The sequence below is a fragment of the Heptranchias perlo genome, chromosome 4 (assembly GCF_035084215.1).
Source record: "Heptranchias perlo isolate sHepPer1 chromosome 4, sHepPer1.hap1, whole genome shotgun sequence".
NCBI classification, from domain to species: Eukaryota; Metazoa; Chordata; class Chondrichthyes; order Hexanchiformes; family Hexanchidae; genus Heptranchias; species Heptranchias perlo.
This window is the reverse complement of record NC_090328.1, coordinates 69,028,840-69,047,907: the sequence shown is the minus strand read 5'-3', so window position 1 is coordinate 69,047,907 and position 19,068 is coordinate 69,028,840. Positions and strand designations below refer to the sequence as shown.

General features: G+C 39.2%; 1 protein-coding gene and 1 long non-coding RNA gene across 6 annotated transcripts in view; one reads left to right on the top strand and one right to left on the bottom strand.

Annotated features, from left to right (window-relative positions):
- The window catches only part of LOC137321000 (uncharacterized), a 75,383-nt gene extending 59,613 nt beyond the window's left edge, over positions 1 to 15,770 (bottom strand). Inside the window, exon 1 of the long non-coding RNA XR_010962692.1 lies at positions 14,974 to 15,770. This is a non-coding gene — a long non-coding RNA (uncharacterized lncRNA). The remainder of the gene's footprint in view (positions 1 to 14,973) is intronic.
- The window catches only part of trpm6 (transient receptor potential cation channel, subfamily M, member 6), a 149,864-nt gene continuing 139,483 nt past the window's right edge, over positions 8,688 to 19,068 (top strand). For 2 of the 5 annotated variants that reach the window (XM_067983083.1, XM_067983081.1), the window contains exon 1: positions 15,155 to 15,381. In XM_067983083.1, coding sequence (XP_067839184.1) covers positions 15,364 to 15,381 — 18 coding nt within the window. In that variant the 5' untranslated portion in view covers positions 15,155 to 15,363. Of the gene's footprint in view, positions 8,918 to 14,810; positions 15,382 to 19,068 lie in introns of those variants that run through there. The other 3 variants (XM_067983082.1, XM_067983085.1, XM_067983080.1) reach the window with 3 other exon arrangements.

Genomic DNA, 19,068 nt, shown 5'->3' with positions numbered 1-19,068 from the left:
AATTGTATAAACTGGGCCATAATTTCCTGTAGCAGGTCATCTAACATCTACCTTTAGACTTGCCCTTGCACGTTTAGGTTTTTTAATTTTTTGCATGCCAAGTAGCTGAAAGTGTGAGCTGATAACGGCGCAGTGAGAAACAGGGCATCTGGGACCTGAGTGAACAGGGCAAGCAACTGGGTATCTCCTTAACCAATTGAAGGATTATGAAATAAACAGTGGAAGGACTGAGAAGGAAGTGTAAATTAGAATGGGTGAATTCAATGTCAAATCAGATACAGAAAGAGAAATAAAGAGAGGAAAGATAGATTGGATTAAGAAAGAGAAGAGACAAAGGAAAAGTTTTTTAAAAAAATTTAAATTTAAAATTTGACGTTTTTTAAAAAAAATCTCCAACAACAATTAAAATCTGAAGTAATGCGACTCTACACTTGTAATAGTTAATTTTCAGTGCCAGTTGCAGCAATTAACACTTATCATGTTGTTAAAAGGGTACTTAGACTGCAATAGAGAAGATATAATTTTCTGTGGTGAGTTTAGTTCATATCTACCCCGCAAATACAGCAACTTTACGCCTTGCAATGGTGAGGCAGACAGCGAGATGCTGTTTTCACATAGCTGACGGTGGAGCAGTGCAACTTGGACAGCAACTTTTGGATATTCGCATTTAACTGCACATCTGCTCCTCGCCTGAAGCTGCTGTACCATTTGAGCATAAATAACTGTGAGTGCCATTAGGTTCACCGTTATTTTGACAGCAAAATCTGGAGACCTGTATTCCATTAATAATTGGAACGGTGCTTTTGAAAATGCAGTAGTTCCAGTGACATTCAAGGTGAGAATCTCCCACTATTTCACTTTTCAGTTTCTAACTGATACCAGAGAAATCTGGAATCAATTTAGTCAGAAATCGGTACATGCATTTATCTCACTGTTGTGCCGATTTCTTTTGAAAATGTTATTGCAATATCCTTTACATTGGTTCTTGGTGTCTCCAATGATCTTTGATAGCTTTGCATGCTAACAGTTGCAATGTATGAGGAAATGTCTACAGACTACTGTCTTCAAAACAAAGATATGTACCTTCATATAACATTGTTGGGAGAGGTATGGTAAGTTTGCTTATCTATTGCCTTTGCTACTGATGCACTCCCTCACTATTCAGTTACAGTTCCATAAGCTTTTGCTAAGTTGAAAATTTATTCAGGAAGAGGCATGCCAATAATTTGATTTAATGAGTAGAATTAATTCCATTCCTACTCTGATACATTGTACTGTAACCATAATAAATCTATTTGGGTATGATTCTGTAAGCAGGCTCCAGGTGGCATAGAGAAAATAGCACATTATACAGTGGGCCGGATTTTGCTGTGAAAATAATGGTGAGACTAACAGCGCTCACCGTTTTTTTTTATGTACAAATTGGACAGCAACTTCCGGCATGCGCACAGGCTCCAGACACGAAAATTCAGAAGTTGCTGTCAGAAATGCGCTGCCTGTCCGAAAGCTGTGTGAAAATGTATTGAATGGCGTGAAGTTCCTGTACTGACATCGTAGATACGGACTAAACTCGTCAAAAAAATTGGGTGTTGTCCATTCCAGTCTAAGTACCCTTTTAACGGCATGGTAAATCTTAATTATTGCCAAACAACCTCTCTGGCATTGAAAATTAACTTTTACAATTGTGGAGTCTCATTCCTTCAGATTTTAATTATCGTTGGAGATTTTTTTAAAATTAAATACCTTTTTTTAACTTTTTCTTTCTGACTCTTTTATCTCTCCCTCTCTCTAAATCAAATCTTTCTTTTCCTTGCTTTATTTTGCTTTCTGTGCCTGATTTGACAGTGAATTCATTATTTTAACTTACGCTTCCTGGTTCAGAATCTGCGCCGCTCATTAACGATTCTTCAATCTGATTGGTTAAGAAGATACACAGTTGCTTGCCCTGTTCACACATGTCCCAGATGCCCTGTAGAGGGCGCTGCACTATTTGGATGTTTGGCTGACAGCAATTTGACGTGCAAAAACCCATAGAAAGTCTAAAGTCTAAGGGCAAGTGCAAGTCTAGCCAACGGCTGCCGCCGCTCGTTCGCCACTCACAGCAAAATTGGCCCACTATCTTCAAAGTTACTCTCGCCAACTTGTAAAATTGTGTTTTCTGGAAAAGGCTTCGGGCTCTGAGACACAAATCCAAGTCACCTGGCCGATGTCAGGAAAAGCAGCCGTTACATTTTATAACTTGTAATGTGCCGCCTCCTTTGTTTTTAAGTTGAAGAAACATTTACTTTGTACTCATTTTGAAATGAATGCTTTTCTCTTACTAATGCTGAAATTCCTGTCCTAAAAATTGGCTGCATGGATCAGATGGAGACATTAAACTTCCCAGCTTAATGGCTAATAAACACTCATGTTTGATTTTTAGTTTGTGCAGTTAAACAGGGTAAGGACATAAGAACATAAGAAATAGGAGCAGGAGTAGGCAATATGGCCTCCAGAGCCTGTTCCGCCATTCAATACGATCATGGCTGATCTTTGACCTCAACTCCATTTTCCCGCCCAGCCCCCATATCCCTTGATTCACATAGAGTCCAAAAATTTATCTATCTCAGCCTTAAATATACTCAATTTTACAACACCAAGTTATAGTCCAGCAATTTTATTTTAAATTCACAAGCTTTCGGAGGCTACCTCCTTCCTCAGGTGAACACGTCGTTCACCTGAGGAAGGAGGTAGCCTCCGAAAGCTTGTGAATTTAAAATAAAATTGCTGGACTATAACTTGGTGTTGTAAAATTGTTTACAATTGTCAACCCCAGTCCATCACCGGCATCTCCACATCATTAAATATACTCAACAACTGAACACCCTCAACCCTTTGGGGTAGAGACTTCCAAAGATTCACAATCCTCTGAGTGAAGAAATTTCTCCTCATCTCAGTCTCAGATATCCTGAGATTATGCCCCCTAGTTCTAGACTCTCCAACCAGGGGAAACAGCTTCTCAGCATCTACCCTGTCAAGCCCCCTCAGAATCTTATGTGTTTCATTGAGATCGCGTCTTATTCTTCTAAACTCCAATGAGTATAGGCCCGTTCTACTCAATCTCTCCTCATAGGGCAACCCTCTCATCCCAGGAATCAATCTAATGAACCTTCATTTCACCTCCTCTAAGGCAAGTATATTCTTCCTTGGGTAAGGAGACCAAAACTGTACACAGTACTATAGGTGTGGTCTCACTAAAGCCCTGTACAATTGCAGCAAGAATTTCTTACTCTTGTACTCCAACCCCCTTGCCATAAATGCCAACATTTCATTTGCCTTTCTTATTGATTGCTGAACTTGCATGTTAACTTTCTGTGTTCCATGTACAAGGACACCCAAATCCCTCTGAACACCAACATTTAATAGTTTCTCACCATTTAAAAAATATTCAGTTTTTATTTTTCCTACCAAAATGAATAACTTCATATTTCCCCACATTATACTCCATCTGTCACCACCTTGCCCACTCACTTAACCTGTCTATATCCCTTTGGAGACTCTTTGTGTCCTCACAGCTTACTTTCCCACCTAGCTTTGTATCATCAGCAAACTTGGATACATTACAGTTGGTCCCTTCATCTATGTCTGAGAGAACAGAACGGATTAATCAAGGACAGTTAGCATGGATTTGTTAAGGGAAGGTCGTGTCTGACTAAATTGAATGAATTCTTTGAGGGGGTAGCGAGGATGTCGATGAGGGTAGTGAGTTTGATGTAGTCTACATGGATTTTAGCAAGGCTTTTGACAAGTTCCCACAAGGCAGACTGGTCAGAAAAGTAGAAGCCCATGGAATCCAAGGGAAAGTGGCGAGTTGAATCCAAAATTGGCTCACTGGCAGGAAGCAAAGGGTAATGGTCGATGGGTGTTTTTGTGACTGAAAGGCTGTTTCCAGTGGAGTTCCACAGGGCTCAGTACTAGGTCCCTTGCTTTTTGTGGTATATAGCAATGATTTAGGCTTAAATGTAGGGGGCATGATTAAGAAATTTGCAGATGATACTAAAAATGGCTGAGAGATTGATAGTGAGAAGGAAAGCTGTAGACTGCAGGAAGATATCAATGGACTGGTCAGGAGGGCAGAAAGGTGGCAAATGGAATTCAATCCAGAGAAGTGTGAAGTAATGCATTTGGGGAGAGCAAACAAGGCAAGGGAGTACACAATAAATGGGAGTATACTGAGAGGTGTAAAGGAACAGAGGGACCTTCGAGTGCATGTCCACAGATCCCTGAAGGTAGCAGGGCATGTCGATTAGGTGGTTATGAAGGCATACAGGATACTTGCCTTTATTAGCCGAGGTATAGAGTATAAGAGCAGGGAGGTTACGCTTGAACTGTATAAAACACTAGTTATGTCACAGCTCGAATAGTGCGTACATTTCTGGTCACCACATTACAGGAAAGATGTGATTGCACTTGAGAGGGTACAGAGGAGATTTATGAGGATGTCGCCAGGACTGGAGAATTTTAGCTATGAGGAAAGAGTGGATAGGTTGGAGTTGTTTTCTTTGGAACAGAGGAGGCTGAGGGGTGATTTTAATTAAGGTATATAAAATTATGCTGGGACTAGATAGAGTGGATAGTGAGGACGTATTTCCCATGGAAGGGTTAGTCACCAAGGTGCTTTGATTTAAAGTGATTGGTAGAAGGATTAGAGGGGAGCTGAGGGGAAAAAAAATCACCCAGAGGGAGGTAGGGGCCTGGAACTCACTGCCTGAAGGGGTGGTAAAGGCAGAAACCCTCATTGTATTTAAAAGGTGCTTGGATGTGAACTTGAAATGCCGTAACCTACAAGGCTATGGACCAAGAGCTGGAAAGTGGGATTAGGTTGGTTAGCTCTATTTCGGCTGGCACAGACACGATGGGCTGATTGGCCTCCTTCTGTGCTGTAAATTTGTATGATTCTATGATTAATATAGATTGTAAATAGCTGAGGCCCAAGCACTGATCCTTGCGGCACCCCAGTAGTTACAGCCTGCCAACCTTAAAATGACCCGTTTATTCCTACTCTGTTTTTTGTCCGTTAACCAATCCTCTATCCATGCTTATATGTTACCCCAAACCCCATGAGCCCTTATCTTGTGTAACAACCTTTTGTGTGGCACCTTATCGAATGCCTTTTGAAAATCCAAAAATACTTCATCCACTGGTTTCCCCTTTACCTACCCTTCTAGTTACATCCTCAAAAAGCTCTAATAGATTTGTCAAACATGATTTCCCTTTCTTAAAACCATGTTGACTGTGCCTAATCATATTATAATTTTCTAAGTGACCCGTCACCACGTCCTTAATAATAAATTCCAGCATTTTCCCGACTACTGATGTCAGGCTAACTGGCCTGTAGTTCCCTGTTTTCTCTCTTCCTCCTTTCTTAAATAGCAGTGTTACATTTGCTACCTTCCAATCCACTGGGCCCGTTCTAGAATCTAGGGAATTTTGGAAGATCACAACCAATGCATCTACTATCTCTGCAGCCACCTCTTTTAGAACCCTAGGATATAGGCCATCAGGTCCAGGGGATTTGTCGGCTTTTAGTCCCATTAATTTCTCGAGTACTTTTTCTTTACTAATATTAATTACTTTAAGTTACTCACTCTCAATAGACCCTTGGTTCACCACTATTTCTGTTATGTTTTTGTGTCTTCTACTGTGAAGACAGATACAAAATATTTGTTCAATGCCTCTGCCATTCCATTTCCGTATTACCCATTATAATTTTTCCTGACTCAGCCTGTAAGGGACCCACTTTTACTTTCACTACTCTCTTCCTTTTTGCATACATGTAGAAGCTCTTACAATCTGTTTTTATATTTCTTGCTAGTTTACTGTCATTCTATTTTCTCCCTCTTTATCAATTTTTTGGCCATTCTCTGCTGGTTTCTAAAACTCTCCCAATCCTCAGGCTTGCTACTCTTGGCAACATTATAAGCCTCTTTTAATCTAATACTACCCTTAACTTCTTTAGTTAGCCACGGATGGAACACTTTTCCCGTGGGGTTTTTATTCCTCAAAGGAATGTATATTCATTGAGAATTATGAAATATTTCTTCAAATGTTTGCCATTACTTATCTACCATCAAATCTTTTAATCTAATTTCCCAATCAACCTTAGCCAACTTGCCCCTCATACCTGTGTAATTGGTTTTGTTTAAGTTTTAAGACTCTTAAGTTTCAGACTTAAGTATGTCACTCTCGAACTCAATGTGAAATTCTATCATATTGTGCCCCAGAGGATCCCTTACTATGAGATTAATAATTAATCCTGTCTCATTACACAAGACAAAATCTAAAATAGCCTGTTCCCTGGTTGGTTCCATGATGTATTGTTCTAGGAAACTGTCTCAAATACATTCCATGAACTCATCTGCAAAACTACTTTTGCCAATTTGATTTGCCCAGTCTATATGAAGATTAACGCCCCTCACGATTATTGCATTACCTTTGTTACAAGTTCCTCTTAGTTCTTGATTAATACTCTGTCCAACAGTTTAATCACTGTCAGGGTGCCTATAAACTATTCCCATCAGTGTTTTCTGCCTGTTGTTATTTCTTATCTCCACCATACTGATTCTGCTTCCTGATCTTCTAAGCCAAGATCCTTTCTCGCTACTGTATGTCATCCTTTATTATCAGGGCTATCCCCCCCTCCCCCTCCTTTTCCGTTTTGTCTGTCTTTTCGAAAAGTCAAGTATCCTGGAATATTTAGTTCCCACCTTTGGTCACCTTGCAACCATGCCTCAGTAATGGCTGCTAGATCAAACCCCAGCTATCTCTATTTGTGCCATTAATTTGTCTATCTTGTTATAAATGCTTCGTGCATTCAGATAAAGCATCTTTAATTTTAACTTTTTACTGTTTTTCTCTGATTTGACTTTATTCACTGATGATGCATTATTACCGTTAAACTCTCTTTCCCTTCCTGACGTACTCTGCTTATCTTTACCCAAATCGCTACACTGCTCTATGGCCTTGACTTTCCTTTTTAGATTTATAAATTTGCCCTTATCTGAACCCCAACCCCCACCCTGCTTTTTAGTTTAAAGCTGTAAGTTTTTACTTTTTGCTCAACTTGGTAGTGAAGATCCAGGTTATTGGTAAAAATGGAAGAAATTGCTGTAATTTTCTATTTTTTGCATTGGATTTAATATTTTTCTTTGCAACATTACTTAGACTATTATATTTGGTACATAGGCAATTTAATAATCTAATGCAACAATAATTTCTTATAGAGCAAATTATTGTATTTAGGTGTGGGTTTTTTATAAGGGTATATGTACTCATATATAATTTGGGCTTATTAAAATATTTATTAAACTAGATTTACCAATTCTAGTATATAGTGCTAAAATAATTAATGATTTAGAAATTGTACTCTATTCCTAGTGACTTTTTAAAATTCAAGTTTATACTGATTGTATTTTTTGTTGCTTATGGTGAATTCAATGTAAACAATATTACAGTTCCCCTCTGCGACATCTCAAGTAGAAACTTTGCCTTTGCATTAACCATGACGTGACTATAACACTGGGAGACCATCAGTACTCAGTACAGATAGATAACAGACAAATCTCAAACAAATTTCCAGCCGGCAATGAAGAAAATAGTCACATAACTATGTCATAGTATTCATAAAGTGAAAACACAAAGGGTTCTTACTGCCCCTTAATCCCTTAATGCTCTGGAACCAAAGTTCCAGTTTCAATTTGTGAAGAAGGTATTGTTTGATCCTCCATCTTAGAAAATAATGAATTCTTATGCAAAATTATCTTGAACAAATGTTCTCCAGCACATCGGCACTTTTTTCTGAACACTTGTACTATTTCATCAACACAGAAGCCAGATGCTTTCAAAGCATATTTTTTAAAACCCCTGAAATGGAAAAGCCAAGGGGAGAGATGCCCAAAACGTTTTGGACATTTGTAATCGTCTGTGACTCACGAACAGTTTTTTTACCTCAATAAATGATAAGTCTGTTGTGTTTGTACCAAATTGTATAGATCGTATTCCCTTAACAATCGGAACAGTGCTTTTGAAAATAGAGTAATTCTAGGGATATTCAAGATGAGAATCTCCCACTATTTCACTTTTCAATATCTAACTGTCACCGGAGAAATCTGGAATAATTTTATGTCAGAATCGGTACATGCCTTTTGAAAATGCTATTGTAACATTCTTTACAATGGTTTTTGGTGACTCCGATGATCTTTGATAGTTTTGTATGCTAACAGTTGCAATGTAAGAGGAAATATCTACAGACTGCTATTCAAAACACAGATGTACCTCTATATAACATTGATACGAGAGGTAACGTAAATGTGTTCATCCATTGTCTTCACAACTGATGCACTCCCTCGCTATTCGGTTGCTGTTCCTTAAGCCTTTGCTACGTTGAAATTCACTAAGTTTATTTGGGATCATGCATGCCACTAACTTAATTTAATTTAATCAGTAAAACTGGTACCATTCCTACTTTAGTACATTGGCTATAACCATAAGTCTATTTGGGTGTGATTCTGTATGCAGGCTCTAGGTGGCATTGAGCAAATAGCATATTGTACAGTATCTTTAAAGTTAATCTCGCCACCTTGTAAAATTATGGTTCCTGGAAAAGGCTTCGGGCTCTGTGACACAAATCTAAGTCACCTGGCCGATGTCAGGAAAAGCAGCCGTTATATTTTATAACTTGGAATGCACCACCTCCTTTGTTTTTAAGTTGAAGAAACCTTTACTTTGTGCTCATTTTTAAGTGAATGCTTCACTCTTGCTAATGCTGAAATTCCTGTCTTGAAAATTGGCTGAGAGGATCAGAGGGAAACATTAAACTTTCCAGTTTAATGGCCAAGACACATCCGTGTTTGATTTTTAGTTTGTGCAGTTAAACATGGTAAGTTTTTACTTTTTGTTCAATTTGATAGCAAAGATCCAGGTTATTGATGAAAATGGAAGAAAATGCTGTAGTTTTCTTTTTTGAATTGGATTTAGTATTTTATTTGTAATATTGCTTAGACTGTTATACTTTGGTACATTAGCAATTTAATAACAATCTAATGCAATAATTTCTTATAGAGCAAATGACTCATTTAGGTATGGGTTTTTACAAGGGTATATGCACTCAAATATAATTTGGGCTTATTAAAACATTTATTAAATTAGATTTACCAATTCTAGTATTATAGTGCTAAAAATAATTAGGTGATTTAGAAATTCTACTATATTCCTAGTCACTTTGTAAAATTCAAGTTTATACTGATTGTATTTTTGGTGTTTATGGTAAAGTCAATATAAACAATGTTACAATTCCCCTTTGTGACATTTTAAATAGAAACTTTGTCTTTGCATCAACCATAATGAATTGAATATAACACTGGGAGACCATCTGTACAGATAGATAATACACAAAGCTCAAACAAGTTTCTAGCTGGTCACCAAGAAATCACATAACTATATCATAGTATTCATAAAGTGAAAACCCAAAGGGTTCTTACTGCCCCTTAATGCTCTGGAACCAAAGTTCCAGTTCAATTTGTGAAGAAGGCATTGTTTGATGTTTTGCCTTAGAAAATCATTTATTCTTGTACAAACTTATCTTGAACAAGTGTTGCCCAAGCAGTGAAATCGGTGAGGTAGACTCAAACCAATGATGCTGATGTACTTTCCCAATATACTCAAACTACGGTCTTCCAGGGTGCTTTGAATTATGAAGCATTCCACCCAAAACAGTTTTAAGATGTAACTGTTTTAAAGTATGAATGAAAATTCCTTCCCCTCCTCCTTTGCACCTCCAACATATTCATATATTTTAGCATGATTTGCTTATTTGAAGACCATAGTTATGGCCAGTCCTGTGCTAGAAGGAAGATCTGTCTTGTTTGAAATCATGAAGGATTAGATTTTTACAATTCTTTTATGGAAGTTTGTGTCTGATATCTATAGTGATCACTTTAAATTAGTTACTGTCTGGTTGGGAAAATGCAGACATTATCTAGACCACAACTCGCCATATTTAGAATCAACATAACTAGCGCACCTGACACAGATGAATACCAGTAATACCACTGATACTCAAGTCTGCATGTATTGTGTAAATAAAAAAAGTCATGAATCGCCTTGCATTTTCTGCCCAAAGTCTAGTGGAAAGAATCTTTTTCTGGGTGAATATATCTGATTTAATTTCATTTTTTTTAACCAAGCTCTTGTCTTCAAAATATTATGGATTGCGTGACCAGCTGGATAGATTAAAAAGAATGTAGTAGATAAGCTGGAAATAAATTTTCAGAAGGCATTCCGTAAGGTGTCTTACAGGACGCTTGTGATAACATTTCAGGCATATGGTATAAGGGGAAATAAAACAGCATGGTTAGAAAGTTGGTTGATGGATAGGAAACAAAATGTTGGGGTAAATGGGTTTTGTTTGGATTGGAGAAGGGTTGGAAGAGGTGGGTCCACTTTTCTCTCTGATAGATTTGATTTGGATTTGGGCATAGGAAGCACAATATCAAAACTTGCCTTTGACACAAAAGTAGAGCAATTGGCAAACAGCAAGAAGGACTGTAAAAGAGTTCAGGAGGATATAGACAGGTTAACAGAATGAGCTGACAAGTGGCAAGATGAAATTGAATGGAGAGAAGTAAGAAGTAATGCATCTGGGAGGAAAAGCATAGATTAAGAACATAATAGGAGTAGGAGTAGGCTGTATGGCCCCTCAAGCCTGCTTTACCTTTCAATATGATCATGGCTGATCTTCAACCTCAACTCCATTTTCCCGTCCGATCCCCATATCCCTTGATACCCTTAGAGTCCAAAAACCTATCGATCTCAGCCTTGAATATACTCAATGACTAAGCATCCAAGCCTTTTGGGGTAGAGAATTCCAAAGATTCACAACCCTCTGAGCGAAAAAATTCCTCCTCATCCCAGTCCTGAATGTCCCTTATCCTGAGACTATGCCCCTAGTTCTAGACTCTCAAGCCAGGGGAAACAGCCTCTCAGCATCTACCCTGTCAAGATGCCTAAGAATCATATATGTTTCAATGAGATCACCTCTCATTCTTCTAAACTAGAACTAGCCATGCCTCTAGCCAAACTGTTCCAGTATAGCTACAACACTGGCATCTACCTGACAATGTGGAAAATTGCCCAGGTATGTCCTGTCCACAAAAAGGACAAATCCAATCCGGCCAAATACCGCCCCATCAGTCTACTCTCTAGCATCAGCAAAGTGTTGGAAGGTATTGTCGACAGTGCTATCAAGCGGCACTTACTCACCGATGCTCAGTTTGGGTTCCGCTCGGCTCCAGACCTCATTACAGCCATGGTCCAAACGTGGACAAAAGAGCTGAATTCCAGAGGTGAGGTGAGAGAAACTGCCCTTGACATCAAGGCAGCATTAGACTGAGCATGGCATCAAGGAGCCCTAGTAAAATTGAAGTCAATGGGAATCAGGGGGGAAACTCTCCAGTGGCTGGAGTTATACCCAGCATAAAGGAAGATGGTAGTGTTGTTGGAGGCCAATCATCTCAGCCCCAGGGCATTGCTCCAGGAGTTCCTCAGGGTGGTGTCCTAGGCTCAACCATCTTCAGCTGCTTCATCAATGACCTTGCCTCCATCATAAGGTTAGAAATGCGGATGTTCGCTGATGATTGCACAGAGTTCAGTTCCATTCGCAACCCCTCAGATAATGAAGCAGTCCGTGCCCACGTGCAGCAAGACCTGGACAACATCCAGGCTTTGGCTGATAATTGGCAAGTAACATTCGCACCAGACAAGTGCCAGGCAATGACCATCTCCCAATGACATTCAACGGCATTGCCATCGCCGAATCCCCTACCATCAACATCCTGGGGGTCACCATTGACCAGGAACTTAACTGGACCAGCCACATAAATACTGTGGCTACAAGAGCAGGTCAGAGGCTGGGTATTCTGCGGTGAGTGACTCACCTGCTGACTCCCCAAAGCCTTTCCACCATCTACAAGGCACAAGTCAGGAGTGTGATAGAATACTCTCCACTTGCCTGGATGAGTGCACCTCCGACAACACTCAAGAAGCTCGACACCATCCAGGATAAAGCAGCCCACTTGAATGGCACCCCATCCACTACCCTAAACATTCACTCCCTTCACCACTGGCGCACCATGGCTGCAGTGTGTACCGTCCACAGGATGCACTGCAGCAACTCGCCAAGGCTTCTTCGACAGCACATCCCAAGCCCGTGACCTCTACCACCTAGAAGGACAAGGGCAGCAGGCACATGGGAACAACACCAGCTGCACATTCCCCTCCAAATCACACACCATCCCGACTTGGAAATATAGCGCTGTTCTTTCATCGTCGCTGGGTCAAAATCCTGGAACTCCCTTCCTAACAGCACTGTGGGAGAACCTTCACCACATGGACTGCAGCGGTTAAAGGCGGCAGCTCACCACCACTTTCTCAAGGGCAGTTAGAGATGGGCAATAAATGCTGGCCTCGCCAGCGACGCCCACATCCCATGAACAAATTTTTAAAAACTCGAGAGTGTAGGCCCATTCTACTCAATACCTCCTCATTGGACAATCCTCTCATCCCACGGATCAATCTAGTGAACCTTCATTGCACCGCCTCTAAGGTGAGTATATCCTTCCTTAGGTAAGGAGACCAAAACTGTACACAGTACTCTAGGTGTGGTCTCACCAAAGCCCTGTACAATTGCAGCAAGACTTCCTTACTCTTGTACTCCAACCTCCTTGCAATAAGGGCCAACATGCCATTTGCCTTCCTAAGTGCTTACTGTACCTGCATGTTAACTTTCTGTGTTTCATATACAAGGACATCCAAATCCCTCTGAACACCAACATTTAATAGGTTCTCACCATTTAAAAATATTCAGTTTTTCTATTCTTTCTTCCAAACTGAATAACCTTACATTTCCCCACTTTATACTCCACCTGCCACCTTCTTGCCCACTCGCCCTGTTGACATCCCTTTGGAGACTCTTTGTATCCTCCTCACAGCTTACTTTCCCACCTAACTTTGTATCGTCAGCAAACTTGGATATATTACACTTGGTCCCTTCATCTACGTCATTAATATAGATTGTAAATAGTTGAGGCCCAAGCACTGATCCTTGCGGCACCCCACTAGTTACAGCGTGCTAACCTTAAAATGACCCATTTATTCCTACTTTTGTTTTCTGTCCATTAACCAATCCTCTATCTATACTAATATGTTACCCCCAACCCCATGAGCCCTTATCTTGTGTAACAACCTTTCACGTGGCACCTTATCAAATGCCTTTTGAGCATCCAAATATATTACATCCACTGGTTCCCCCTTATTTACCTTGCTGGTCACATCCTCAAAACACTCTATAGATTTGTCAAACACGATTTTCCTTTCATAAAACCACGTTGACTGTGCCTAATCATATTATGATTTTCTAAGTGATCCGTTACCACGTCCTTAATAATAGATTCCAGCATTTTCCTGACTACTGTTTTCAGGCTAACTGGCCTATAGTTCCCTGTTTTCTCTCACCCTGCTTTCTTGAATAGTGATGTTACATTTGCTGCCTTCCAATCCACTGGGACCATTCTAGAATCTAGGGAATTTTGGAAGATCACAACCAATGCATCCACTATCTCTGCTGCCATCTCTTTTAGAACCCTAGGATGTATGCCATCAGGTCCAGGGGATTTGTCAGCTTTTAGTCCCATTAATTTCTCCAGTAATTTTTCTTTTCTCATATTAATTACTTTTAGTTCATCACTCTCATTAGCCCCTTGGTTCACCACTATTTCTGTTATGTTTTTGTGTCTTCTGATGTGAAGACGGATACAAAATATCTCTTCCATTTCCTTATTACCTATTATAATTTCTCCTGTCTCAGCCTCTAAGGGACCCATGTTTATTTTTGCTACTCTCTTCCTTTTTACATATTTGTAGAAGCTCTTACAATCTGTTTTTATATTTCTTGCTAGTTTACTCTCATTCTATTTTCTCCCTCTATCAATTTTTTGGTCATCCTTTGATGGTTTCTAAAACTTTCCCAATCCTCAGTTTCACTTCTTGACAACATTATAAGCCTCTTCTTTTAATGTAATACCATCCTTAACTTCTTTAGTTAGTCACAGATGGATCATTATTCCAGTGGGGTTTTTATTCCTGAATGGAATGTATATTCGTTGAGAATTATGAAATATTTCTTTAAATGTTCCCCATTGCTTATCTACCATCAAATCTTTTAATCTAGTTGGAGTATATGTTCAATAGAAAGTTGCTAAATATCCTTACCATCCAACTGACCAGGAATCTCTCTTCCATCATTTTGAGAAAAAAATCTTGCTGTGAATCATTAGAATTTCAGCACAGATTGAAATCTTTTGCACCGACAGGTCTGTGCTGGCTTTCTGAAAGAACAACTTAGTTTCATTCCTTTCCTCTTTTCCCCATACTCTTTTAATTCTTTCTTTTTCAATTATTTATTCACTTGCCTTGTACAAGCTATTATAGATTCTGCTTTCACCATTGCCATTTCCTAACAACCTGCTGTATGTAAAAAAAATCTCCTAACCTCTCATCTTGTTCTTTTGGTGATGATCCTAAACTTATGCCCTCTGGTTGCTGACTCATCTACCAGTGGAAATAGATTTTAGTAATTAGTAACTTCCCATTGCTTTCCCTCCTAACATATATTAAAGACGTGCTATTCATTGAAATATGAAAATCTAGGAGTTTCTTACTCCTTTCTATATTTGGTTTACTGATTTGTGCTCTTATTTTTGCTACCGAGGGTAACACGACTGGTAGCAGCAGCTGACGGTTCCTTCTTACCAGTAATTGGACTACCTGATACAAGAAAACTACACTTATTACTGAACATTTCGAGCTATTTGAAGGAATGTGTGATGTGTTGGAAACGAAACTATTAAACGGGTACACTTGTTATAACAAAATACTCACCCCCTCAATAAAAAGCGAAGGTGTAACATTATTTGTTGAAAACGTCAGGAAAACAGCCATTATTTAAAAAAATAGCATTTATTGAATCTTGCATTGCGAAATTGGCCTGCCGATTTTCGGAGTCATAATCTGAAAGGTTCAATTATATTTGCATCAGACCAATAAAACTGTAAGCGACAGACCGCCACCCTCGGAGTTCAAGGATCAATGCGGTGTAGTCAATCCCGGCCAGTCTTTAAGGTACCGTGTTATGGTGGCACTGTGTGGCTCGGGGTCTCTGGAGAGATTCCTCTGTTTGTCAATGCTTTGGAAGTCTACGAGATTTCATTTTTGCTACAGAGTCATCCGAAGATATCCCTCTTCCCCTTCAAACAGAAGACGTCGAATTAAATGAAGGTTCAGTTTAAGGTAACAAATCTTGCCATGATCTGGAAAGCCAGACCACATCTGACTTGTATTTGAGCAACGTCAATCTTAAAGTAACTATATTGTACAAATGTTAAACAGTAGTGCAGTATTGGAGTAGTATTCTGTGGTACAAGTTCGCAGTGTTTGTAGAAGGTGTGTAGAACTATTCGAGGGATCTCATTTAATACTTAACCTGCAAGCTGTTCACCGTCTGTGATTCCAAAGTTCATTTCTTGTCCCCGAAACAGCTCCATGGCCCCATTTCTCACCCAGGGAGTACATAAACAACGCGTTAGTATGAAATCAGCAATGCAAAGCAAAAGATACAAATACTTTTGCAGAAAAATTACAATAATAAATTCATTTATGTAATTGTCAGCTCGGAGTCCTAATACGAACTTTTTTATTTGTGGTTTTTGAAATGATGCGTGGAAGCAAATAAACCATACTGTACCTTCATTTAAAACCAACTGTGCAAAACAGAATATTGTTTTATTTACATAACACTTTGCATAAATGAGTTAGGATATTATCCCTGAATGGTACCGTTTGTTTTATGTATATTCATTCCCCAGGTTAAAAAAGTAACGGTCAGCCTGGATACCCTTCCATTTCAAATCGCCAAGTATAATTGTTTATACATACGATTGTAAGGCAGACTATTGAAGCAAGTTGCAAATTCGCTCATTGCCATTACCATCAAATCTCAGACAATGCTTCCAGGAGGGAGGAGCCGAATAAATAGTTCTTGAGGCAACCTAATGATAATTTGCACAAAAAACAGTTTATATCAGTTATTTAAAATGTTGATAATTATTGATCGCTTGTCAGTCTCTGCATTGAGAAAAAAAAACAATGTTTGCTCTGAATGGGTTATTGGGGAATGTTTGGCATTATCAGAAACCAGATGTTAATCTTGTATTTCCGTTCATTTTAAAGCTAGCCAGTAGAAATTATTTCAGTTTTCCCCTGAGTGAGTTTGTTCGATAGGATTTTTTTTGCCTTACTGGCGGAAACTTCGATAATCAGGACTCACCTGCAATAATGTTCATTTCATAACTCTCAAGGAGCTAAACAGCCACACAGCTAGTGGAGAAACAGCTGAGAATGTAAATCCAACTTGGAGAGTGGGAAACTGCAGGAAATGAAACAAAGCAGGGCATTTGTGCAGCTTGATTCACTGACTCGGCCATTTCTGGATTTTGAAAAAAAAATTATATTCATGCCATTGGAACCAACATATTTGCTTTTATGTAAGTAACCAACCTCGGAAACAAAAGCTAAACTACAATTCAAGTCTTGAAAAACAATTTGCATTTTCAGCTCGTGTAGATTGTATTAATAATCTTGTTCAAATTCATTATTAGTTGGGCCTGGGTGTATTTGTAATTGAAACATCCAAACCTTCATATTTTCAATTTCCCATGAGCGAGATTTAAATATTTGGCTGAGCAGTGCATGGGAATTTTTCCGAAAGTTTCCTGCTTATCTGTTTAAAGTGCTGGGAAGGCCGGTGCCGCTCAGCTAATAAAATCTTGAAGGTGGGGGGGGGGGGGGGGGCGCTGGGGGACACTATGCTGATGATTAAAGTGCTGATGAGCACTTTGCAGTGGACTGTTTAAAAACTCAATGGTAGTTTTGGGGTGAGTGCTTAGCCTCCAGTGGAGCCTACATCCCTCCCCTATTAATGTCGACATTAAACCAGCTAATGTGTAAATCACTGCAAAATCCACGTTGAACAGATACTCAGCCAAAGTGTTTAGCACTCCATCATTGAACTAGCTCCAGCTGAGGAGCTTTCAGAGAATTAAAAAGACCAGACAGCCAAATAGGAAGACAGTAACGAAGAAATAGCCTAGCAGTTTCAGCTTAGATCTCCTTTTTCCACTAGCTATAACTTACATTCTGCTCCTGTTAGCATTTAAAAAAGCAAAAAGCCTTCTCTATTGATGTTTATCATTTTTTTCCTTAAGTTATGATCATATTCACACTTCATAAGAGAAACAAATAACTAATTTCACTGTAAATGATGCAATGTAAATATTGGTTTGAATTGTTATGACCTGCCACAGTAGCATCGCTACCAATTTATTAGAGATAATTAGAGATAAATGTTATGTCAGGATAGCAGCTCAAGATACCAAATTGGTATTAAAGAATATATTAAGAAAAAAGTAGCTGCCCTCAAATCTACTGTGCTCTGTAAAGATCTCCCTATAGATTCTGTTAATGTGACGTCTCAGTCTTCTGCACTCTATCTTATTGCTCACTAGACCTATTATTACGACAACGTTACTTGACAAGTGGGAAAGAAGTTTTGGGAATGAGGGACTGCTTTAAAAAAAACAGTGAATGTTAAGCTGCCAATTGGACATGACAACACTATGTGGAGATGTAGTCCCAAAGAGATGCATCCCTTTCCATGAAAAGCTGTTAAGATTGAGAATTTGGTGTGGACTCCACTCAGATATGTTTGTCGACTGCCAGAGAATCTCAGGAAAAGCAGCAGAAAGAATGTAGAGATTGACTGCCTTCCCGGCTGCACGGGGGAGCTCCTGCTCTTTGAGAGGTCAAGGGAACTGAAGGTGAAACTTTTAAAAATTAAACCTGGGGTTTTGCATGTAATGACTAAGTTAGCCTAGATCTGCAGACAAAGACATTAAGCAAGTTACTTTGTAACACTGATTAGCAGGCCTGTAACCAATTTTTTGCTGTTTCTTATTAAAAGGCACAGTTATTGTTTTAAGGAAGGAATATTTTGTTTCTGTTTAGGATGATATAAGAACCAGTGTGTCATTACTATAACAGAAGCAGAGGCTCATCCTGCTTCATATTTTAAAACTTCTGTATTATATCTTCTTACACAGAAATGTTATACATTGGGAATTTAAAATTAAACTCTGTTAGCTGTTTCCTGAAAAGATTTTTTTTTGTTTTTCTGTGTGTATTGGGGTGGGGGAGTGAGTTAAACAATATGTCAGTACTGTCTAGGGATATATACATGCCTGTGATGGTTACTGAGTCAGCCAGCCTTAAAATGCAGATAGCCTATACTGACAAGTTAATTGCATTTGCAACTACTTCGGGCCTTTGTAATGTTGAATGCATTTGATGGTTGCAGATGCACAATGGTTACAAAAGGTTGTTCTCAAAACCAAACTATTTGAAATGCAGTCCAGTACCAAAAGCAAACACAAAACTGCATAAAGTCAGAACGCTGAAATTTGCACACTTTGACCTAAAAAGGAAAACTGATTTATAACAAATTGGCGGGGGCGAGCATTCATTTGATCTCGTGTGTTGTATTCTGCCTTGGAGACACAGAACTGGTAGATGGATTTTTTTGCTTGTTTTATCAGTTCCCAGTTTGCTTTTTTCAAGCACCTCATTGGAGAGATGAAAACCCATGGGACAAAGGTGCACCGACATAATGATCATTTAAGACTCAGTTAGAAAATTCTGAAAAGGACTTGAGATTTGAAACACTTTGGCCTTGAATTTCCTCGGGCATTTCTATGGTGGATCTGCACTGGGCAAAGTGGGAAATGGAGTTGGACTTGTTAATGCTGGAACTCTGCCTGAAAAATCAGGGTTTGGCAGGTGGATATTTGTCTGTCTCACAGAAACGGGGCATTCTAAAAGGAGGAGGGGCTAGCCGGGATGGCTTCATCTTCCGTATTTCCTGCT